At 38.8% G+C, this 17,343-nt stretch overlaps 1 protein-coding gene across 1 annotated transcript in view; it reads left to right on the top strand.

Moving 5' to 3' along the window:
- Positions 1-1,482: 1,482 nt before the first annotated feature.
- chp2 (calcineurin-like EF-hand protein 2) overlaps positions 1,483-17,343 on the top strand; it is a 45,669-nt gene continuing 29,808 nt past the window's right edge. Inside the window, exons 1-2 of the mRNA XM_074640976.1 lie at positions 1,483-1,558; positions 7,677-7,800. Of these exons, the coding sequence (XP_074497077.1) occupies positions 1,527-1,558; positions 7,677-7,800 (156 nt within the window). The 5' untranslated portion in view covers positions 1,483-1,526. The remainder of the gene's footprint in view (positions 1,559-7,676; positions 7,801-17,343) is intronic.

The raw sequence follows: 17,343 nt of genomic DNA, 5'->3' as shown, positions 1-17,343 counted from the left end.
TGGACTATTTTTTAGAATTTTTATTGGACATTTTTCGGACATTATTTTGGACAAAAACCCTCACACATTCACATATCTGGAGGTCAGAGGTCAAGGGACCCCTTTGAAAATGGACATGACAGTTTTTCATCATCAAATTTTGAATAAGTTTGAAGCGTTATTTATCCTCCTTTGCAACAAGCTAATATGTACAATTATATAATATTTAATACAACGTAAAAATGAACAAGTTGCGTTAATGGTTTAAAGGAATTAATGGCTTTAGAACGAATTTATTCGAACACGTTATTATCACGTTAAAAATCATCTGTATAGAGTAGATGATCCATTAATCAACTGCTACTATTAACCCTTCATTTCAGGTCAGGGATGGTTTATTTATGATGTGCTGAACGTCCTAACTTATACATCATATTGTATTTTATATATCACATTGTGTATTTTTCTGATTTTCTTATTGAATTAATTTATTAATTAACTATTTTGTTTTCTAATTTTCACATCATTTTATGTAATGTAATAATTTAATATCCTGCGCTTCGTACGGACACCGTCCACCTCGACCGCCTCGCAACGATTTATGTTTAATCCAAGAAGGTGTCACATGATCCAGGCGGAAATGACGAACATTTATCTTAAAACGTATCAGTAGTATAGAGACGTCGTTTCTGGGAGACTCGGTTGTGATTTCACGAGCACTCCAGTGTTCTTCCCAACAAACTTCCCATTTTTAACTTTCCCATTTTATATACTTTTATTACTCTTTGTCTGTTTTCTATTTTTGTCTGATGTTTATTATTACACTTGATGAAGTATATTATATATTTTTTCATATTAGGGAACACGTCCTTCCTCCCGCTGCACACACCATGATGTTTTAGTTCTGCAAAAAAATACATAAATTACTCCACATTTTTAATCTTACAGGTTCAACAGCTGTGAGTAATATATCTAAGAAACACTCAGGGGCCACTTTATTAGGTACACTAATACAGTCCAATACAACAGCTTATGTCACGTTCGTAACGTAACATACTTAACTTACTTATGTAACTTAAGTTACGTAACAAACATACTTAATTTAACCCAAACTACGATCTTTTCCTATACCCAACCAAGTAACGTAACGTACTTTACTTATGTCACGTATGTAACGTAACGTTAACCACGTGTTGAAGTCTGCTGTATTGTGACTGCATTAGACTGTACAGGCGTACTTAATAAAGTGACCACTGAGTGTATATGTATATATATATAAATATAAATATGTGTGTTGAAGAGTCTCAGGTCGGGTTTCCTGTCTATGTCAGGAAGTTTTCAGAAAAACTCCAAACCAGAAGCTGTTTGTTTGTTTGGGTTTTCTTTTTCCCAGCAGGACGCAGGGATTTCCCAGCCTCTCCCTGCATGTGAATGCAGCATGAGATTTGAAAAGCTGATTGGCTGCCTGGTCAGGTGTGTTCAAGGGTCAGCTGATCCTCTGGAGCCATGTTTGTCTGTTTGTCTGTTTGTTGGAATGGAAACTGAAGATGAGTCATGATGGAAACTTCATCAGTAACAGGTATGAATGAAATCCAGCTGGAGGTTAATGGTTAAATACTCTTTACATACATTGACTTTTAGGAAGCCTGTGGGCAACATGTCTGAGCTGGTTGTGTTTTTTGGGGTGAATTAGCCAAATGTGGGAAATTTTTTACATTTCAGATACATTAAATCTAAACTCAGGATGTGTCCTAATCCAACCAAATAAAGAAAATGCACATATCACACTCATAAAAGGAATTGTAGACATATTATTACTCGTAGTGCCAAGTTTTCTCAGACAAATGTGGGACAGTCATGTCCTAAATGTGGGACACTGAGACGTCTGTTAAAAGACCTAAACATCATAATTAATGTCAGAAACACTCCAGGCTAAATGTGCAATCCCATGTTCAGTGATTTTACCACTTACAATGTTACTGCTGTTACAAAAACTGATCCTATAGGCGTGGATGTTACACCATCAAACAAACAATAAGACTAGAATTAATAATAAATAAATAATGAATAAAGACTATAATAGATTTGGAGCATTTAGGGTATATTAGAAAGACATTAAATATCAATAGTTTTATTGACTTTTATTTGTTTGAGGAATACCTACACCCCCTGGAGCTACAGGTGTCCCACATTACAGCAACTCGTCCTACACAAATAAAAAAAGACAGCGACGGTACGTGTCCACAGGGGCGTTTTTTATCGTGAGGGGACGGGATGCTTCCCAACATTGGACGCTTGGTGTGCTGTCCCTAGAAACAAGGCACTCGGCTCCCGATTGGACGAACGCTTTCCCGCCATTGGCTGTTGCTCCCAGCTTTCAAACCGGAACCAGTCTGGAGGCTCGTTTGGAAACTTTCTTCTCTTATTTCACGTAAATAGTTCACTGAAATGTGTTTCTGAAAACATTTGAGGCGAGAAATACATGCAGTTGATGAATCTGTCTTTATTTTGGATCGACAACGTTTACTTTAAAAGATTATCAGGAGTTTCGAGAGGCGGCGAGTCGCGTCGGACGCCCGTGATTTGCATAAAGTAGATGAGCCCTCAACTTTATGCAAATGAGGAGCAGGCGTCGTGACGCCTAGTCTCTCGAATCGCGACGCCACGCTACCAGAGTGCAACCGGCTGCTTACATAGACAATGAATGGGGAGCGTGGAAAGCACGGAGCCTGTGGACACGTACCATAAGAGTTGTGTGTTTTAATTGAACCCCTCCTCCATCTGGGGGAAAGAACTGAAAATAATGATTATTTAGGTAACACTTAATTTTACAGGTTTGCAAATTTCACGGTAATTATGTGATGATTAGCAAGTAACCTATTTAAAAATTGCCAAATTTACCCCAAAATTGACCTAAAAAATTATCGAAAATGACTTTGTGAGGATCTGCTACTTCACCAAACCAGTGACCATCTTTTGTACTACAAAGTCATTTTCATACTGTTGAGCAATTTCTAGGTATTTGAGGTCTGCCTTTCTACAGGAATTGACCGCCTCTCTTCTCCACAAATGACTCCACACTGTAACTCCATGGTTTAATGCAGTGAACTATTATTTCAAGAGCGACCAGCCAAATCTACCCGCACAAAGAACAGGTTTATAAATATCCCGGACGAGCCCCTATTTGTTACAAAAAGGTTGCAACAAAAATGGACACCTAGTGGAGTGGAGGGGTTGTCACAATTATAAACATGATTTATTAATTATATGCAGAAATAGCATATAGGTCTTCTAGTTTCATATGATATCCGCTTCACTGTAGCCCTAAAGCTGAACGTAGAGTCAGTTGGGGTCGCTCGCCCGCGATCCTGCGGGTCTCGAAGGGTTAAATGACTGGTTGATTATTGGACTGGATGCGTTCTGCCGTTGGAGGATTTCTTCATGTGTGGTCGATGAGCTTCAGTTTCCAAATGACCGTCTGTTTTCTGATGAAACATGAATTTACGGTTAACAAACAGCAACACGAGGAATCTGAGCCAGTTGGTCTGAATCAGACGCTGCTTTTAAGTGTTTCCTGATGTTCTTCAGTCAGTTTTCTGTTTGAATGCTGCACATACCACATGTAACAGGAAGTAGAAATAATACTGATGGAGTGGGTTGCAGCTTGGCTGACCTCTCCGTCTCTGGCTGTCTGTATCTGGCTGACAGATTGCTCTGCGTTGCGTTGTTTCCGGTCAGATAAACGCTGATTATCGACTTCTTTCTCTTCCTCGGAGGTTTAACATGTTGTTCTGTTGCTTCACACCAATAATGTAAACACTCTCATACTGTTCCTGCTGCATTACGTGACTGCTGAGTTTTATACAGTATACCTCTAGAACACTTCATTTCTATTCATTAAAGTTACTCTATGACCTACATCAGTAAACATTAGGACTGTGATGATTCACCTCTCTCATGATTCAATACTATCACGATACTTGGGTGCCGATTCGATATGTATTGCAGTTTTTAAGTATCGCGATTCGATATTATGATTTATTGCGATTTTTGTTAACTTTTTTAACACTAGACCATGAAGGGAACAAGTTGAATCACACACTTCTAGGGACTTTTACTTTGGAAAATATCTAAATGAATCCAGTAAAAATGTTTGATTTCACGTGTCTACTTCCTCTAACTTCTCCAAGGTGGTCTCTAGCTCTCCCGTCAGCTCCGTTCTCTTTATCCATCCATGGTCAGCTCCATCGGGGCCGTTTCAATGCAGAGAACACAAATGTCAGTATCTGGGTGCTCTACAGTCGTAGCGTCGGCCCATTTGACCACGGAGATGAGAGCGACGGCCGGCTGGACCGCAAGTTACCGTGATACAATAACGTTTCCTGCTACTGCTAACTTTTTCGGATATTTTTGCAGACATTTTTCAGGCATTTTTCTGACGTTTTTTTTGGAAATATTTCAGACGTTTTTCAGATTTTTATTCAGACATATATCGGCATTTTTTTCGGACATATTTCAGAATTTTGTTTGAACAAATTTCAGCTTTTTTTTCGACATACTTTGGCCTTTTTTCTGACTTTTTTCAGACATATTTTGGCCTTTTTTAGAAGTTAGCATGCAGCTTTAGCCGTGATGTCTAGCTCTGCTTTTCCTGTCAATGTGTGAAACCCAAAGTGTTTCCATCCTTTACTGGATGTGTAGTGTTTACCACGCTGGATTTAACATGTGAGGGTGCAGGTCGTATCCACGACGACCCTCTGACGTTTTCTACTTTATCATTTCGGCTCGCTGCGGTTTGTTTCGGTTGACGGATATGGATCGGATATGACGTCACGTTACTCAGACTACAGCAATAAAAGCGGTAACTTCCTTCTACCTCCACATAGACTCAAAATGAAGCAGATATATCGCCCCTAGCTTTAACTTTCAGAGGTTTGAATCTTGAGTTTAGTTCATCACAGTGAACATGTGCTTTTATTTTCTCAAAATCTGAGTATTGTAATCTGAGTATTGTTAGCTGAACATGCATTTATCACAGTAAACATGATCTTATTCCAGCATCACGCGTGTGACTATTTGTTGCTTTTCTCTGTTATATATCACTGTAAATTACATTTCTTTGGGTTTGGATATTTTTGTTGGACAACACAAGCAGTCTACAGCGTTGAGACATTGTGATGTTTTATAGACATCAAAACAATAACTGACGGATAAATCAATTTGGAAAGTAAAATAAAAGTTACCAGCGTTGTTTATTCATGGATTCTATGATTCATTAAATATCGGTGACTCATATTATAACTGTATGAGCTGATAAGGGCCTCTTAAAGCCCCGTTAAATAACACAGCTGTTGTGTTATCAGACTTCAGTCAACAGGGCTGAATGTCTCGGTTTGGTCGACCTGTTTTTGGTCCTGATAGAGGGACTGTGGAGGTCCCAGGTCCAGGTCTGGGACTCTGTGTTTGTGTTAATCTGTTGTATTAAGTGTATGTATAGTGTTTCCCTCAGTTTTAACAGTCTGTTAGTTAATCACACTCGGCTGTGTTTTCAGGGTTCGGCTGAGACGACGTCATAGAGGTTTAAAGCGTTAGCGTTGTGGGTTCATTAAAGGAGGGAGCCGTACGTATGGGTCGGTGGGTGTTTATGTGGATTTCTATAAATCCAGGTATCTGCCAGATGTGCTGTAAAGCTTTATATAAACTCACTCCAGTTCTCCTCCCTCTAAATGAGATGCTTGTTAAATCTCAAAATTTTGAATGAACATGTTGTTTACACCCGTCCTCTGACTCCATGCACTGTTAAACTATGAAAAGTAATGTTTGGGTTATGCACGACCGTGTTTAAAGTGTTTGTAGCTCTTCTGAACGGACACACTCGGGTAGAGGAGACGCCCATTATATCAGCCGATTGAATGGACGTTATCAGCCTCAGAAGGGCCGAACTGCACCTCTACCATGTTCTGAAAGTAAAAGTGAAACTAAACGTTTTGAATTTAAACAAAACAACTTTAAGTTTAGGCAACAAAAGTTCTCTGTTTAGGTTTCGGAAAGGATCGTGGTTCGGGTTAAAAAAAACAGTTTGTTACGTGACGTTAAGTACGAGAGCTGCTGCTCCTCTCCGGTTGGATGAAAAGTGTTAAAGTATGACAAGTTAGTGGTTGATGATGGAGAAGGAGAGCAGGAATAATTCAGCGTCAGAAAGGTGTGTCTGGTTCCACCAGCTGTTCTAAAAGCAGCCCCTCAAGAACATTATGTTTTTGACTTCTGAGGAACGGACTGTCTGACATCACAGCTTCATGTTGGCGTATAGGGCTGCACTATTAATCAAACATTTATCAAGATTTTGGCTTCACACAATTAAAAAACTCTGCTGCATCTCAAATCAAGCGCTTCCTAAACTAACAGCAGCCACCAGGAGGCGATCCAGATGTTTTGGCTTCACTTTTTCGTAGGGATGCACCGATACCAGTATCGGGTGTCGGGTCCGATGCTGTGCTCATGTACTCGTACTTGAAAAACAGCTCCGATAACACTTTACAGCAGCGTGACGTTAACCTCTCTTCACCATCTTTTGGCCCTATCGCACGCGTACCACCTCCCCGATGGTGCGGGCGAAATGGGCCGGTGGTACAACCGACCCCGCGGGGCCGGGATCCCACCTCAGCCGGTGCGCGCCGGCCCTCACTTTCATTGCGCCACGGGGTTTTGCTTGCACCCTCCGACTCGCGCATGCGTTAGACTCCTTGGTCCGTGTCTCAAGACGAACATCGTCGCAGGCCCCTGGCTCCTTTTACGTGGGCTGCGGCACGACGCGGTTAGGGCGCACAGAGGACAGTCCGCCCCGGTCGACTGTCGCACCGGGACTAGGGCGCGCCTTCTTTGTCAACGGTGTGGCGAGGTCCGGGCGGGGAGCGCCATAAAGCTGCGGCCGCGAGCCCCCTTTGCCCCGAGCCTTTCCAGGCCGACCTAGAGCCGGTGGCGGCGCACCGCCTCGTATGCGGGACTCCCCAGCCTGCCGTGTGTCGCTCACACCCTCCAGCTGGCTGTTAACGAGGGTCTTTAGGCACAGAGAAGTACTCGTATCGGTACTCGGTATTGGCGAGTACTCGGTCTGAAAAAAAGCGGTATCGGTGCCGTTGTACTTTTGGGGAGCCGTCATGCAGCTGCTTGCGCATCTTTTAGCCTGAAGATATACGTGTCCACAGCCTCCGTTCTTTCCACGCTTCCCGTTCATTGTCTATGTAAGCAGCCGTGCAATGCATTCTGGTAGCGTGGCGGCGCGATTCGAGAGACAGGGTGTCACGTCGCCCGCTCCTCATTTGCATAAAGTTGACGTCTAGGCTACTTTATGCAAATCAGGGGCGTCCGACGTGACACCCTGTCTCTCGAAACTCCCTGGAAACTTTGAAACTAACTGTTGTTGATATTAAAAAATAAAGAGCTGATTTTTTGTTGTTTAAAAGTTGAAATATTCTTATTAAAGCGCCAGAGTTTGTGCTTGTTTTAAGGTAGTTCTTTAGGGCTCAGTGACAAACTAAAAGGACTTGATGTGTTTTCTTTAACAGAATGTGTCTGAACAGAGATTACAAGGAAACTGAACCAGGAAAAAGCGAGTAGTTAATCAGAATCCAACGGTGTGTTTATCTGAAAGAGTTTCCCTCTGCACTGATCTTTACACCTTCAATCTCACCTTTCAGGATTTTCTCTGGAAGTCCATTAGCAGACGTACCTGAAACGTTTCCCACTAACATCCTGCTTCACATTCGAACACGCATTCATTACCCAATATCACCTCAGAGAGAGACCTTTACCCCACAGCAGGTTAGTCCCTGTAATGACGTGTGTGATTGTAATAATGCTTATGTTGCTTCATTTGAGACCAATGCATGCAAGACAAAAAAAATTTATAAAAATGTGATAAAATAAAATTAGATTCCATAATAGTATTAATAGAATATTTATTAAACAGTGTGAAGTAAAAACTGGATTTATAAAAACAATAATAAAATAGAATAAAAGTATATAAATTAAATACAGTAAAATAAGTGATTAATACAATAACAATAAAATTATACAAATTAAATACAATAAAATAAGTGATTAATTAATAAAATAACAATAACATGTAATCAAATTATACAAATTAAATACAATAAAATAAGTGATTAATAAAATATTAGTAATGTATACTAAAATTATACAAATTAAACACAGTAAAATAAATTATTAATAAAACAACAATAAAATTTAATACAATTATACAAATTAAATACCATAAAATAAGTGATTAATAAAACAACAATATAATGTCATAAAATTATACAAATTAAATACAATAAAATAAGTGATTAATAACATATTAGTAATGTATACTAAAATTATACAAATTAAATACAATAAGATAAGTGATTAATAAAACAACAATAAAATGTAATAAAATTAAATACCATAAAATAAGTGATTAATAAAATAACAATACAATTATACAAATTAATTCCAATAAAATGTGATTAATAAAATAACAATAAAATGTAATAAAATCTTACAAATAAAATAGATGATTAATAATAATTATTTAATAATCATACAACAGATCCACATTAAATGCAGTTTCATTTGTTATAATTCAGTCATGCTGTATTGTGGGAAGCGCTGCCCACAGACAGTAAATGGAGGTTAAATACTGTAAACCACATGTAAATGACAGCAGTGCAGACATGAAAAACTCCCCGCTAACAGGAAGTGGGTTTGAACAGCGGGCTGCAGCGGTTTTTTAACAGCTGCTGTGGATGAAACTTCAAAGAGAAACTACCACTGATAGAAACCAGAGACTCGTGACTGAAAGGACAAATTGCAAAATCACAGAAAAGTTTAGAGTTTTCTTTGTTTCATTCCAGGTATAAGAGCGTGCTTCCTTCCAGAGAAACCAGTGACTGGGTGATGGGTGATGGGAAGGCCAGAGCTCAGATGGCAGTTAAACGTCAATAAGTGTGTGTGTGTGTGTGTGTGTGTGTGTGTGTGTGTGTTTGTGTAGTTGTGATGACATTTTGCATCAGTTTGAACGTGCTGTCGTGCCGTCGTGCCGTCGTGTAGCCTGCAGCGTGTCTTGGCTACCACAGGTGTTACTCAATCAAAGTCTTGCACCATCATTGAAACGTTTATTTTGGCACTCCTGCTTCTTTGTCAAGTGTTCGTATGTTGTTTAAGCGTTTGTCATGTTATCTCAGTTACATGGAACAGTTTCAATATCTGCCGCGCCGCAGGCTTTATGCTGCAACATGCCTTCCTCGGGACTTTAGTTCAACCTTTTGGGAAGTAAATGTTGCAGCAAACGGCAAACAGCAAACAGCAGCACTGGGAACAGTGACTCAGCGCTGTTGGTATCGTTCTACTGATGACGAAAGTAGATTCTTGTCTTTTATTGGCATCATATGCTGCTGTCACGATGTGATTTACTGCGTTGGGTAATTTTCTTTTGCCCTTTTTCCCAAAAATGTAACAAGGTGTAACTGTAATGCTGTGGTTTTATTGGCTAAATTGGAAGTTTTTCAAATTAAATTCAGTAAAATACGTGATTAATAAAATAACAATAAAATATAATAAATTATACAAATTAAAATGAAATACAGTAAAATAGGTAATTAATTAAAAAAAACAATAAAATATAATTAAATTATACAAATTAAAATGAAATACAATAAAATAGGCGATTAATAAAAACAATAAAAATAAAATAAAATTATAAAAATAAAATGAGTGATTAATGAAATAACAATAAAATATAGTAAATGTATACAAATTAAATGCAATAAAATAAGTGATTAATAAAATAGCAATAAAATTTTGTAAAATTCTACAAATTAAATACTAAAAAATAAGTGATTAATAAAATAGCAATAAAATATTGTAAAATTATAAAAAATAAATACAATAAAATAAGTGATTAATAAAATTGTAAAATTATAAAAATTAAATACAATGAAATAGGTGATCAACAAAATAACATTAAAATACAATTAAATTATACAAATTAAATGCAATAAAATAGATTATTAATAAAAAATAACAAAATGTAATAGAATTATACAAATTAAATATAATAAAATAGGTGATTAATAAAATAACAATAAAATGTAGTAAAATTAAAAACATGAAAATAAGTAATTAATAAAATATGTGATTAATAAAATAACAATAAAATATAATAAAATTATACAAATTAAATTCAATCAAATAAGTGATTAATCAAATAACAATAGTGCATGCATGAATTGGTTTTGCACAAAAATCCCAAACATATAAAATAATGGTGAATCTTGCATTATGATCATAATGCAACAGATGCAGCGGCCTCTATATTTCACTGAATTAAACTATATTGTAGGAATAAAATGGAAATATCAACATTATGTCCTGTTGTTGTTTGCAGGAGTCAGAAAAGTGTGGATCTGTGGGAGGCAGATTACAACGAGCGGGAATGAAAACTCATCCATAATCTTTATTATTTTACGCCCACTTTTGTTTTCCTGCTAATCCTTAACCAGGACGACTTCCGTTCTTTGATATCTGATTTACGTGAACAAACATTTTTCCTCAGAAGTAAACCTCTGACGCTGTTTGTAATCAGGTCATCTGTTTGTCGGGAAGTGAGAAGCACAGATTGTTGTAAACTGTTGTGAATTCTCTTCAGATGTATTTACTCTGCAGCTACAGTGATGTGATAACATCAGCGGGGTAGTTTCTCCTCCATTTAAACCATCTGGTGGAGTTAAATACTGAAGTCAGTCGACTTCTTGAGAAATCTCATGTTTAACCTCCATTGACGGTCAGTGATTAATCACCAGGTGTCATTCTGTGACGAAGTGAAACTCATTGAGACGGAAATAGTTTTGCATTCTACTGCAGTTTTAAAGTAGAGTATCATCAGTATATATTTGTGTCAGATTTACGGATCTACTCCGGTTCGATCACTTCAAATGTTAGTTTTGGACAATGTGCCCACAAAGATTACTTTCTGGTTGCTTTATGGTTAATAAGGCTCACACCACATAACATGATATCAATGGTTGGACTCCTGGCTCAGGCACATGGAGGGTTTTAGGGGCTGAAACTAAATATATAAATACTAGGGCTGTCAATCGATTAAAATAGTTAATCGCAAATTAATCACACATTTTTATATCATATCATTTTTACATGGGCATGTCTGTAAAGGGGAGACTCTGGTGTACCCATAGAACCCATTTACATTTACATATCTGGAGGTCAGAGGTCAAGGCACCCCTTTGAAAACGGACATGATGCAGGTTTTGAGCGTTATTTTTTTTCCTTCTTGACCAGCTAGTATGACATGGTTGGGAAGTCAGAACTTTTTGCCAAAAGTCAGAACTATAACAGAAAAAAATTAGGAAAATGTAAAAAAAAAAAAAAATAGTCCTAAAAGAAAAAAAGTCTGTAAAAAAATGTAAGAAGAATGTCCGTAAAATTTCAGAAAAAAATCTGAAAGAAGTCCTGAAATTGTCTGAAAAAATGTCTGAAATTGTCCAAAAAGCAAAAAAAAAAAGTAAAAAGAAATGTCCCTAAAATATCAGTAAGAAATCCGAAAAATTACCGAAAAAATGTCTGAAAAATGTCCAAAAATAACAGAAACATATCTAATAAAATGTCAGAAAGAAATCCGAAAAATTTCCAAAAAAACTCAGAAAAATGTCCTTTTGTTCCTTAGATTTTTCTAGTTTCATCTGACTCTACAGCTTTAAAACTGAGCCCGCTACAACCTAAAAATCGCCAGTTGTGTTAGGTCGTTTTCATGACAACTTTGACAGTCTGAATAATGAGATATTGAAACTTTAATTTGTTCCTAAGTTTGGAAGGTACTGAATAAAAAGTTCCAACTTCTAGAAGATAGTAATTTATATGTAGTTTGGACAGAAAACACACGGATCATGTTTAACTTTGCAGAACGCTCAATAAAAGAAACCCGCTCGTGTCTGATGGTTCGTGTCCACGGCGGCGTTTTTTTTATTGTAAGGGATCGCCTCGCATTCCCAGCGCGGAATATAATTATTAAATAATGTTTATAATAGATATGAAATAATATTAAAAATAAAAGTCCAGAGTCAAGACAGCCAAACAAAGTAATGTTTGAGGTAAATTTTGGGGTAATTTGGCAGAAATTCCAAAGAAATCTTAAATCGGTTACTAATTATCACCTAATTACCATGAAAGTTGCGGACCTGTAACATGAAGTGTTATCAAACTTTCCGCTCTTATATCACCAAAGTAGTTCACCGAAATGTGTTTCTAAAAACATTTTATGTGAGAAATAATCCTGCAGTTTGATCGACAACGATTAGTTTAAAAGATTCTCAGGAGTTTCCAGAGGCGGCGAGTCGTGTCAGACGCCCGTGATTTGCATAAAGTAGCCGAGACCTCAACTTTATGCAAATGAGGAGCGGCCAACGTGACGCCCTGTCTCTCGAATCGCACCGCCACGCTACCAGAATGCATTGCACGGCTGCTTTCATAGACAATGAATGAATGTGGACATGTACCATAACAGAACGGAGTCGTGACAGGATGCCACACCAAACATGCTGATGGTTTTATGATGTTTATACGTCGTCTGTTTATCTTGTTCCGTCTTTATGTTGAGAAGAATTATTCCGTCTCTTCTCTCCGTATCAGCCACCTCTGACCTGACTTCCCGTTTGTGTGGGTTGGATCATTATGAAGCAACGTTACTGAGTGTTTCAGAGTGTGACGGGAAGAAGAAGAAGAAGAAGAAGGAGAAGAAGAAGACCTCTTAGTTTCAAACGCAGGGCGTCCTCTCCTTCTGTCTGCAGTACATTAAAAACGTCTGTTCACCAGCCGCAAACTTCTGGGATGGAGATGAGATTACTTTTATTATAAAGTAAAGGAAGCTCATTACAACACTGAGAAGGATTTCAACCTGATCAAAGTTAATTTATTCATACGGGACCAACATGTGTGACCCAGATCTCTCTCTGCTTGGCTTCGTGTTTATAGACTATCATTACAAATTCATGTCATTGTGAGACATCAAGAGGTAAATAAATACCATCGAGCAATAATCAGTTCAATCCACTGACCTCCGTTATCCTGCGTCACACAGTGACTGGCGGGCGGCTCCGTGAGAAGAGTTGTACGAGAAGAACGAAGCACTGTTTTTATTAATTCATTGAGACATTTTGTAAAACCTGGTTTCCTCAGGGAGATTTCTCCATTTACCGTTTACCGGACGGACCCGGTACCGGGCTTCAGCTGAGCTGTGTGTTAAAACTCTGCCTTTAAGAACTTCATAAAATGCTGCAGTGGTCTTTTTGTTCTGAATAGTTTCTAAAAGACGAGGCCTCAACGCGACTAAAACAACACTACAAGAAGTTTGACAACGATTTCAATATTTTAGTTACAAAATCAACACACGGGAAATAGTATTTTTACTTTATAATATTTTTATACTTGACTTTGGATTATTTTTTGTTATCTTATTTACATTGTTATTAATCTTATTTGTTATTATCTACTCGATCATATTTCATTATTATAATAAAACTACTCCATTTGGAGTCAAAATTAAAAAAAAGTGTATAGATTTTATACTGTGCACAATGGTAGAATGTGATGATGCACAATGGTAGAATGTGATGATGCACAATGGTAGAATGTGATGATGCACAATGGTAGAATGTGATGATGCACAATGGTAGAATGTGATGATGCACAATAGTAGAATATGATGATGCACAATGGTAGAATGTGATGATGCACAATGGTAGAATATGATGATGCACAATGGTAGAATATGATGATGCACAATGGTAGAATATGATGATGCACAGTGGTAGAATGTCATGATGCACAATGGTAGAATGTGATGATGCACAATGGTAGAATGTGATGATGCACAATGGTGGAATGTGATGATGCACAATGGTAGAATGCGATGATGCACAATGGTAGAATGTGATGGTGCACAATGGTAGAATGTGATGATGCACAATGGTAGAATGTGATGATGCACAATGGTAGAATGTGATGATGCACAATGGTAAAATGTGATGATGCACAATGGTAAAATGTGATGATGCACAATGGTAGATGTCATGGCCAAAGGCTCCATTGTGTGCCCATAGCCTCCTGTAGTAGATATCAGTAGTATTTTAGAGCCAGATTCCCTTTCCAGAGGTAGAAAACCCATTTGGCACACTTTGGGTATCCAAGTGACCAAATGGAGAGACCTCCTGGTCCTATCTTTACTAAAACCTTTGTAGAATCTATGTGCTTTGTGTTATTTATATCTGCTTTGGCACAGTTGTAGTCGAGGAGTTGCTGAATGAATTCAGTGGCAAATGTTTCCTTTGGTTCATCCCAGTTTACTCAGGCAGAGTAACAGTCACAATGTTACTGACACTGGGGATGGATTCTCTGAGGTCTTACCTATCCATAGAGACCAGGATCATGCAGATAGACCTGCTAGTTGTGGAGTTATTCTTGATTTATTTTGGGTATGTCTGTCAGCGGCCCGAGCTGCATTGTGGGTAGTGTAGGAATGCATGGATTAAAAACAGGATCTCTCTGGTTCTGCTGCATCAGGCTGTAAATATCTCCTCTTATTGGATTCCTTTGTTTCTTTTGATCTAAACAGACGAGCTGATATTTTTTCTAAACATCTGAATCATCTCCGGTTTCATTTCTTCCTCCACGAAACCGTATCTGATAACAATTCATCTTGAACTCACGGCGGTGTCAGCGTGACTGTGTGAATGTGTTCAGAGCAGCAGGGTGGAGGTGGAGGTGGAGGGTGTTCTAACACACTGAGATTTGACTTGTGTTTCATGCAGATATCCACCTGGTAGATTTACAGCCTGCTGATGTCTTCACCATGTGTCCTTCCTGTTCCTGACTCTGACTCTCACTGTTGTAGTTTTGTCAGTCGGAGCTGAAGATCTGATCCCGTGTAGATCAGAGTTTCCTCTGACTTCCTGCTTTGTGTTGTGAGTCCAGTTGACTGATCTCTTGTTCTCAGAACCATTTACAGTATATTCATCTGCACAGTCATCAATACTTTGCTGCTCTTTTACCTTCAGTGTCCATTAAAGGGACTGTAAGTACGTTTTTACACTTACATTTTTCAATCCTTACGTGTGAACAGGTTGTGATCATGGATGTATTAAGAGAACTGGATACAGCGTTGGAGGCGGGGCCCCGTTCATTCCTATGAAAGTACCCGGTTCTTCCATTGGGCCCACGGAGCAAGCGCAGTAGCCGTAGTAACACTAGTCACGGGGTCAAAGCCGTCACGCTGTCGTCCCGGCTCGCTAACTCCGCCTCCCAGCCCTCGCTCCAGCCTCGGTCTGGGTCTCATTCACATGAAGGGAGGAAGGAGAAATAACTCTGGATTCAGCTATTAGTGCGTTTCGCAACTTTTTAGACGTCTCTTTCCCCATGTAAATCTATGGGAAAAAGTATTTTTGGGCCCAATGGCATCACATGAGGGACATGGAAGTTGTAGTACCGCCGTTTGGCCACTACGAAAGTTGACGATTGGCGCTCTTCCTGGAGGCTTGGTTGTAACCGACCGTAAAATATGAGACCTTCCACGACTCTCTGGGTTTCCTCCATCAGCCTGTAGATGCTTTCAATGCGAAGAATGTGGGAGGTTTTTTTTCCGGGAAAACCCAACATATGTGCATGTAAACATGTAAAATGAGTGATATTGTGGTTTTAGCTGTCAATCACGTTCAGTCTCGTAGAGCGAGCGCGAGCAACAGGACGCTGACTGTCGTCGACTTAACGGCCACAGGTGTCGCTGTTAACAAGCAATATCTGACTCTTACTTCTAGCCCCTTTGATAAGACTTAAAGCTTTCTGACCACTAGTACCACACCATGGAGTTCCTGTTTAGTTTGTGTTGTTTATGCACACGAAAACGCACGTTTCTAACCGACCCGTCTGATGTGTGTGTGCTTATTCTGAGGCAGCCTGGTGTCACCTGCATGTGATTGAATGAAGGTAAACACACCATGTGTAATGGCATCGTGGCAACATATTCATGTGTCTGCATTGACTGAAGGAGGAACTTCTCAAACAGTAAAGAGCAGCCGTGAGCAGCAGATACTCTCATTCACTCAGAGATAAATGCAGACTGACTTAACCACATTAAAAGGTAAACGCATCTAGTGATTAATTTATAATAGTTTATTTACAGTTCAAGCATTAATCCGCCTTTGCAGCACATTTGCTCCAAATATTTAGTTTGATATCTGGCGGTGAAGTGACGTTATATATATATATATATATACGCTATAAACAGATGTGGTTCTGAGACGTCTATTCTCAGCAATGATGAGATATTTTCCTGCAAAATCTGAATCAGATTTCCTGGCTCAGTATGTGCGCACGTCTGAGGAATTTGACTTCGTAGCTCTCAATGTACGTACACAGAAAAGGGAACAAATAAACAGAAAGGTACTGGAGAGTGCAACAGCGAGGTTGCCGTCCACGGCGCCACCAACAACTCTCTTACAGAAAATAGCGAGCGGTCGGAGGTTGCACTTTAAATGAATGCAGAAAAGAATGAGTTCATTACTTTAGAGTTGATGTTTATTGATCTGAAACACGTGATGGTGCAGCGGAGACTCTGCTGGAGGAGTTCAGGAGGTATCTGGAGCTGTGTGAGAGAGAGAGAGTTGGATAAACGTCAGACTGAGTGTTTTACAGCGAACACAGGAGGAGGTGATGATTGGACATGGTCACGCCGCTCGGCGCCGCTCAGCTTCCTCTGCAGGAACACTGAAGTAATGGGACTCACCTGTTCACCTGTCCGTCAAACCGCTCATAAAACATGTACAGTAGCAACGGGAATGTCATCTCACGTCTCCGTCTGCCTCCACACGGGAGGCTCAGAGGTCACACTCTATAGACTAACTATGGAGCGGGCTACGAGTATATACAAGTATACTTGCAGTATAAAGACTATTAAACTGAGTATACTTTAAATTGTACTTTCATAAACTGAAAAGGAGGTATATAACTAGTAAACTAACAGTATTCACTTGTACTATTAGTGCTAGTATAGTTGCAGTACAAAATACAACCTAGATGTAAACTAGTTGTGTACTCAAAGTTTACTATTCTTATACTTAAAAGTGTACTTTTATAAACTAAGAAGTTGGCCAATTTAGTCCCAAAAAGTATTGAGGTAGTACACTTACAAGTATACTACTAGTACATTGATATCAGTATACTTACTACATAAAGTATACTTGGGAATTTGAATATACTTCACCTCGAACACAGCACAGAGGTTTGTAATAGTCCCAGAGAGGATTATACAACTCT

Source organism: Sebastes fasciatus, chromosome 7, assembly GCF_043250625.1.
Source record: "Sebastes fasciatus isolate fSebFas1 chromosome 7, fSebFas1.pri, whole genome shotgun sequence".
In the NCBI taxonomy this organism is placed as follows: Eukaryota; Metazoa; Chordata; class Actinopteri; order Perciformes; family Sebastidae; genus Sebastes; species Sebastes fasciatus.
This window is presented reverse-complemented; position numbering and strand designations above follow the sequence as displayed.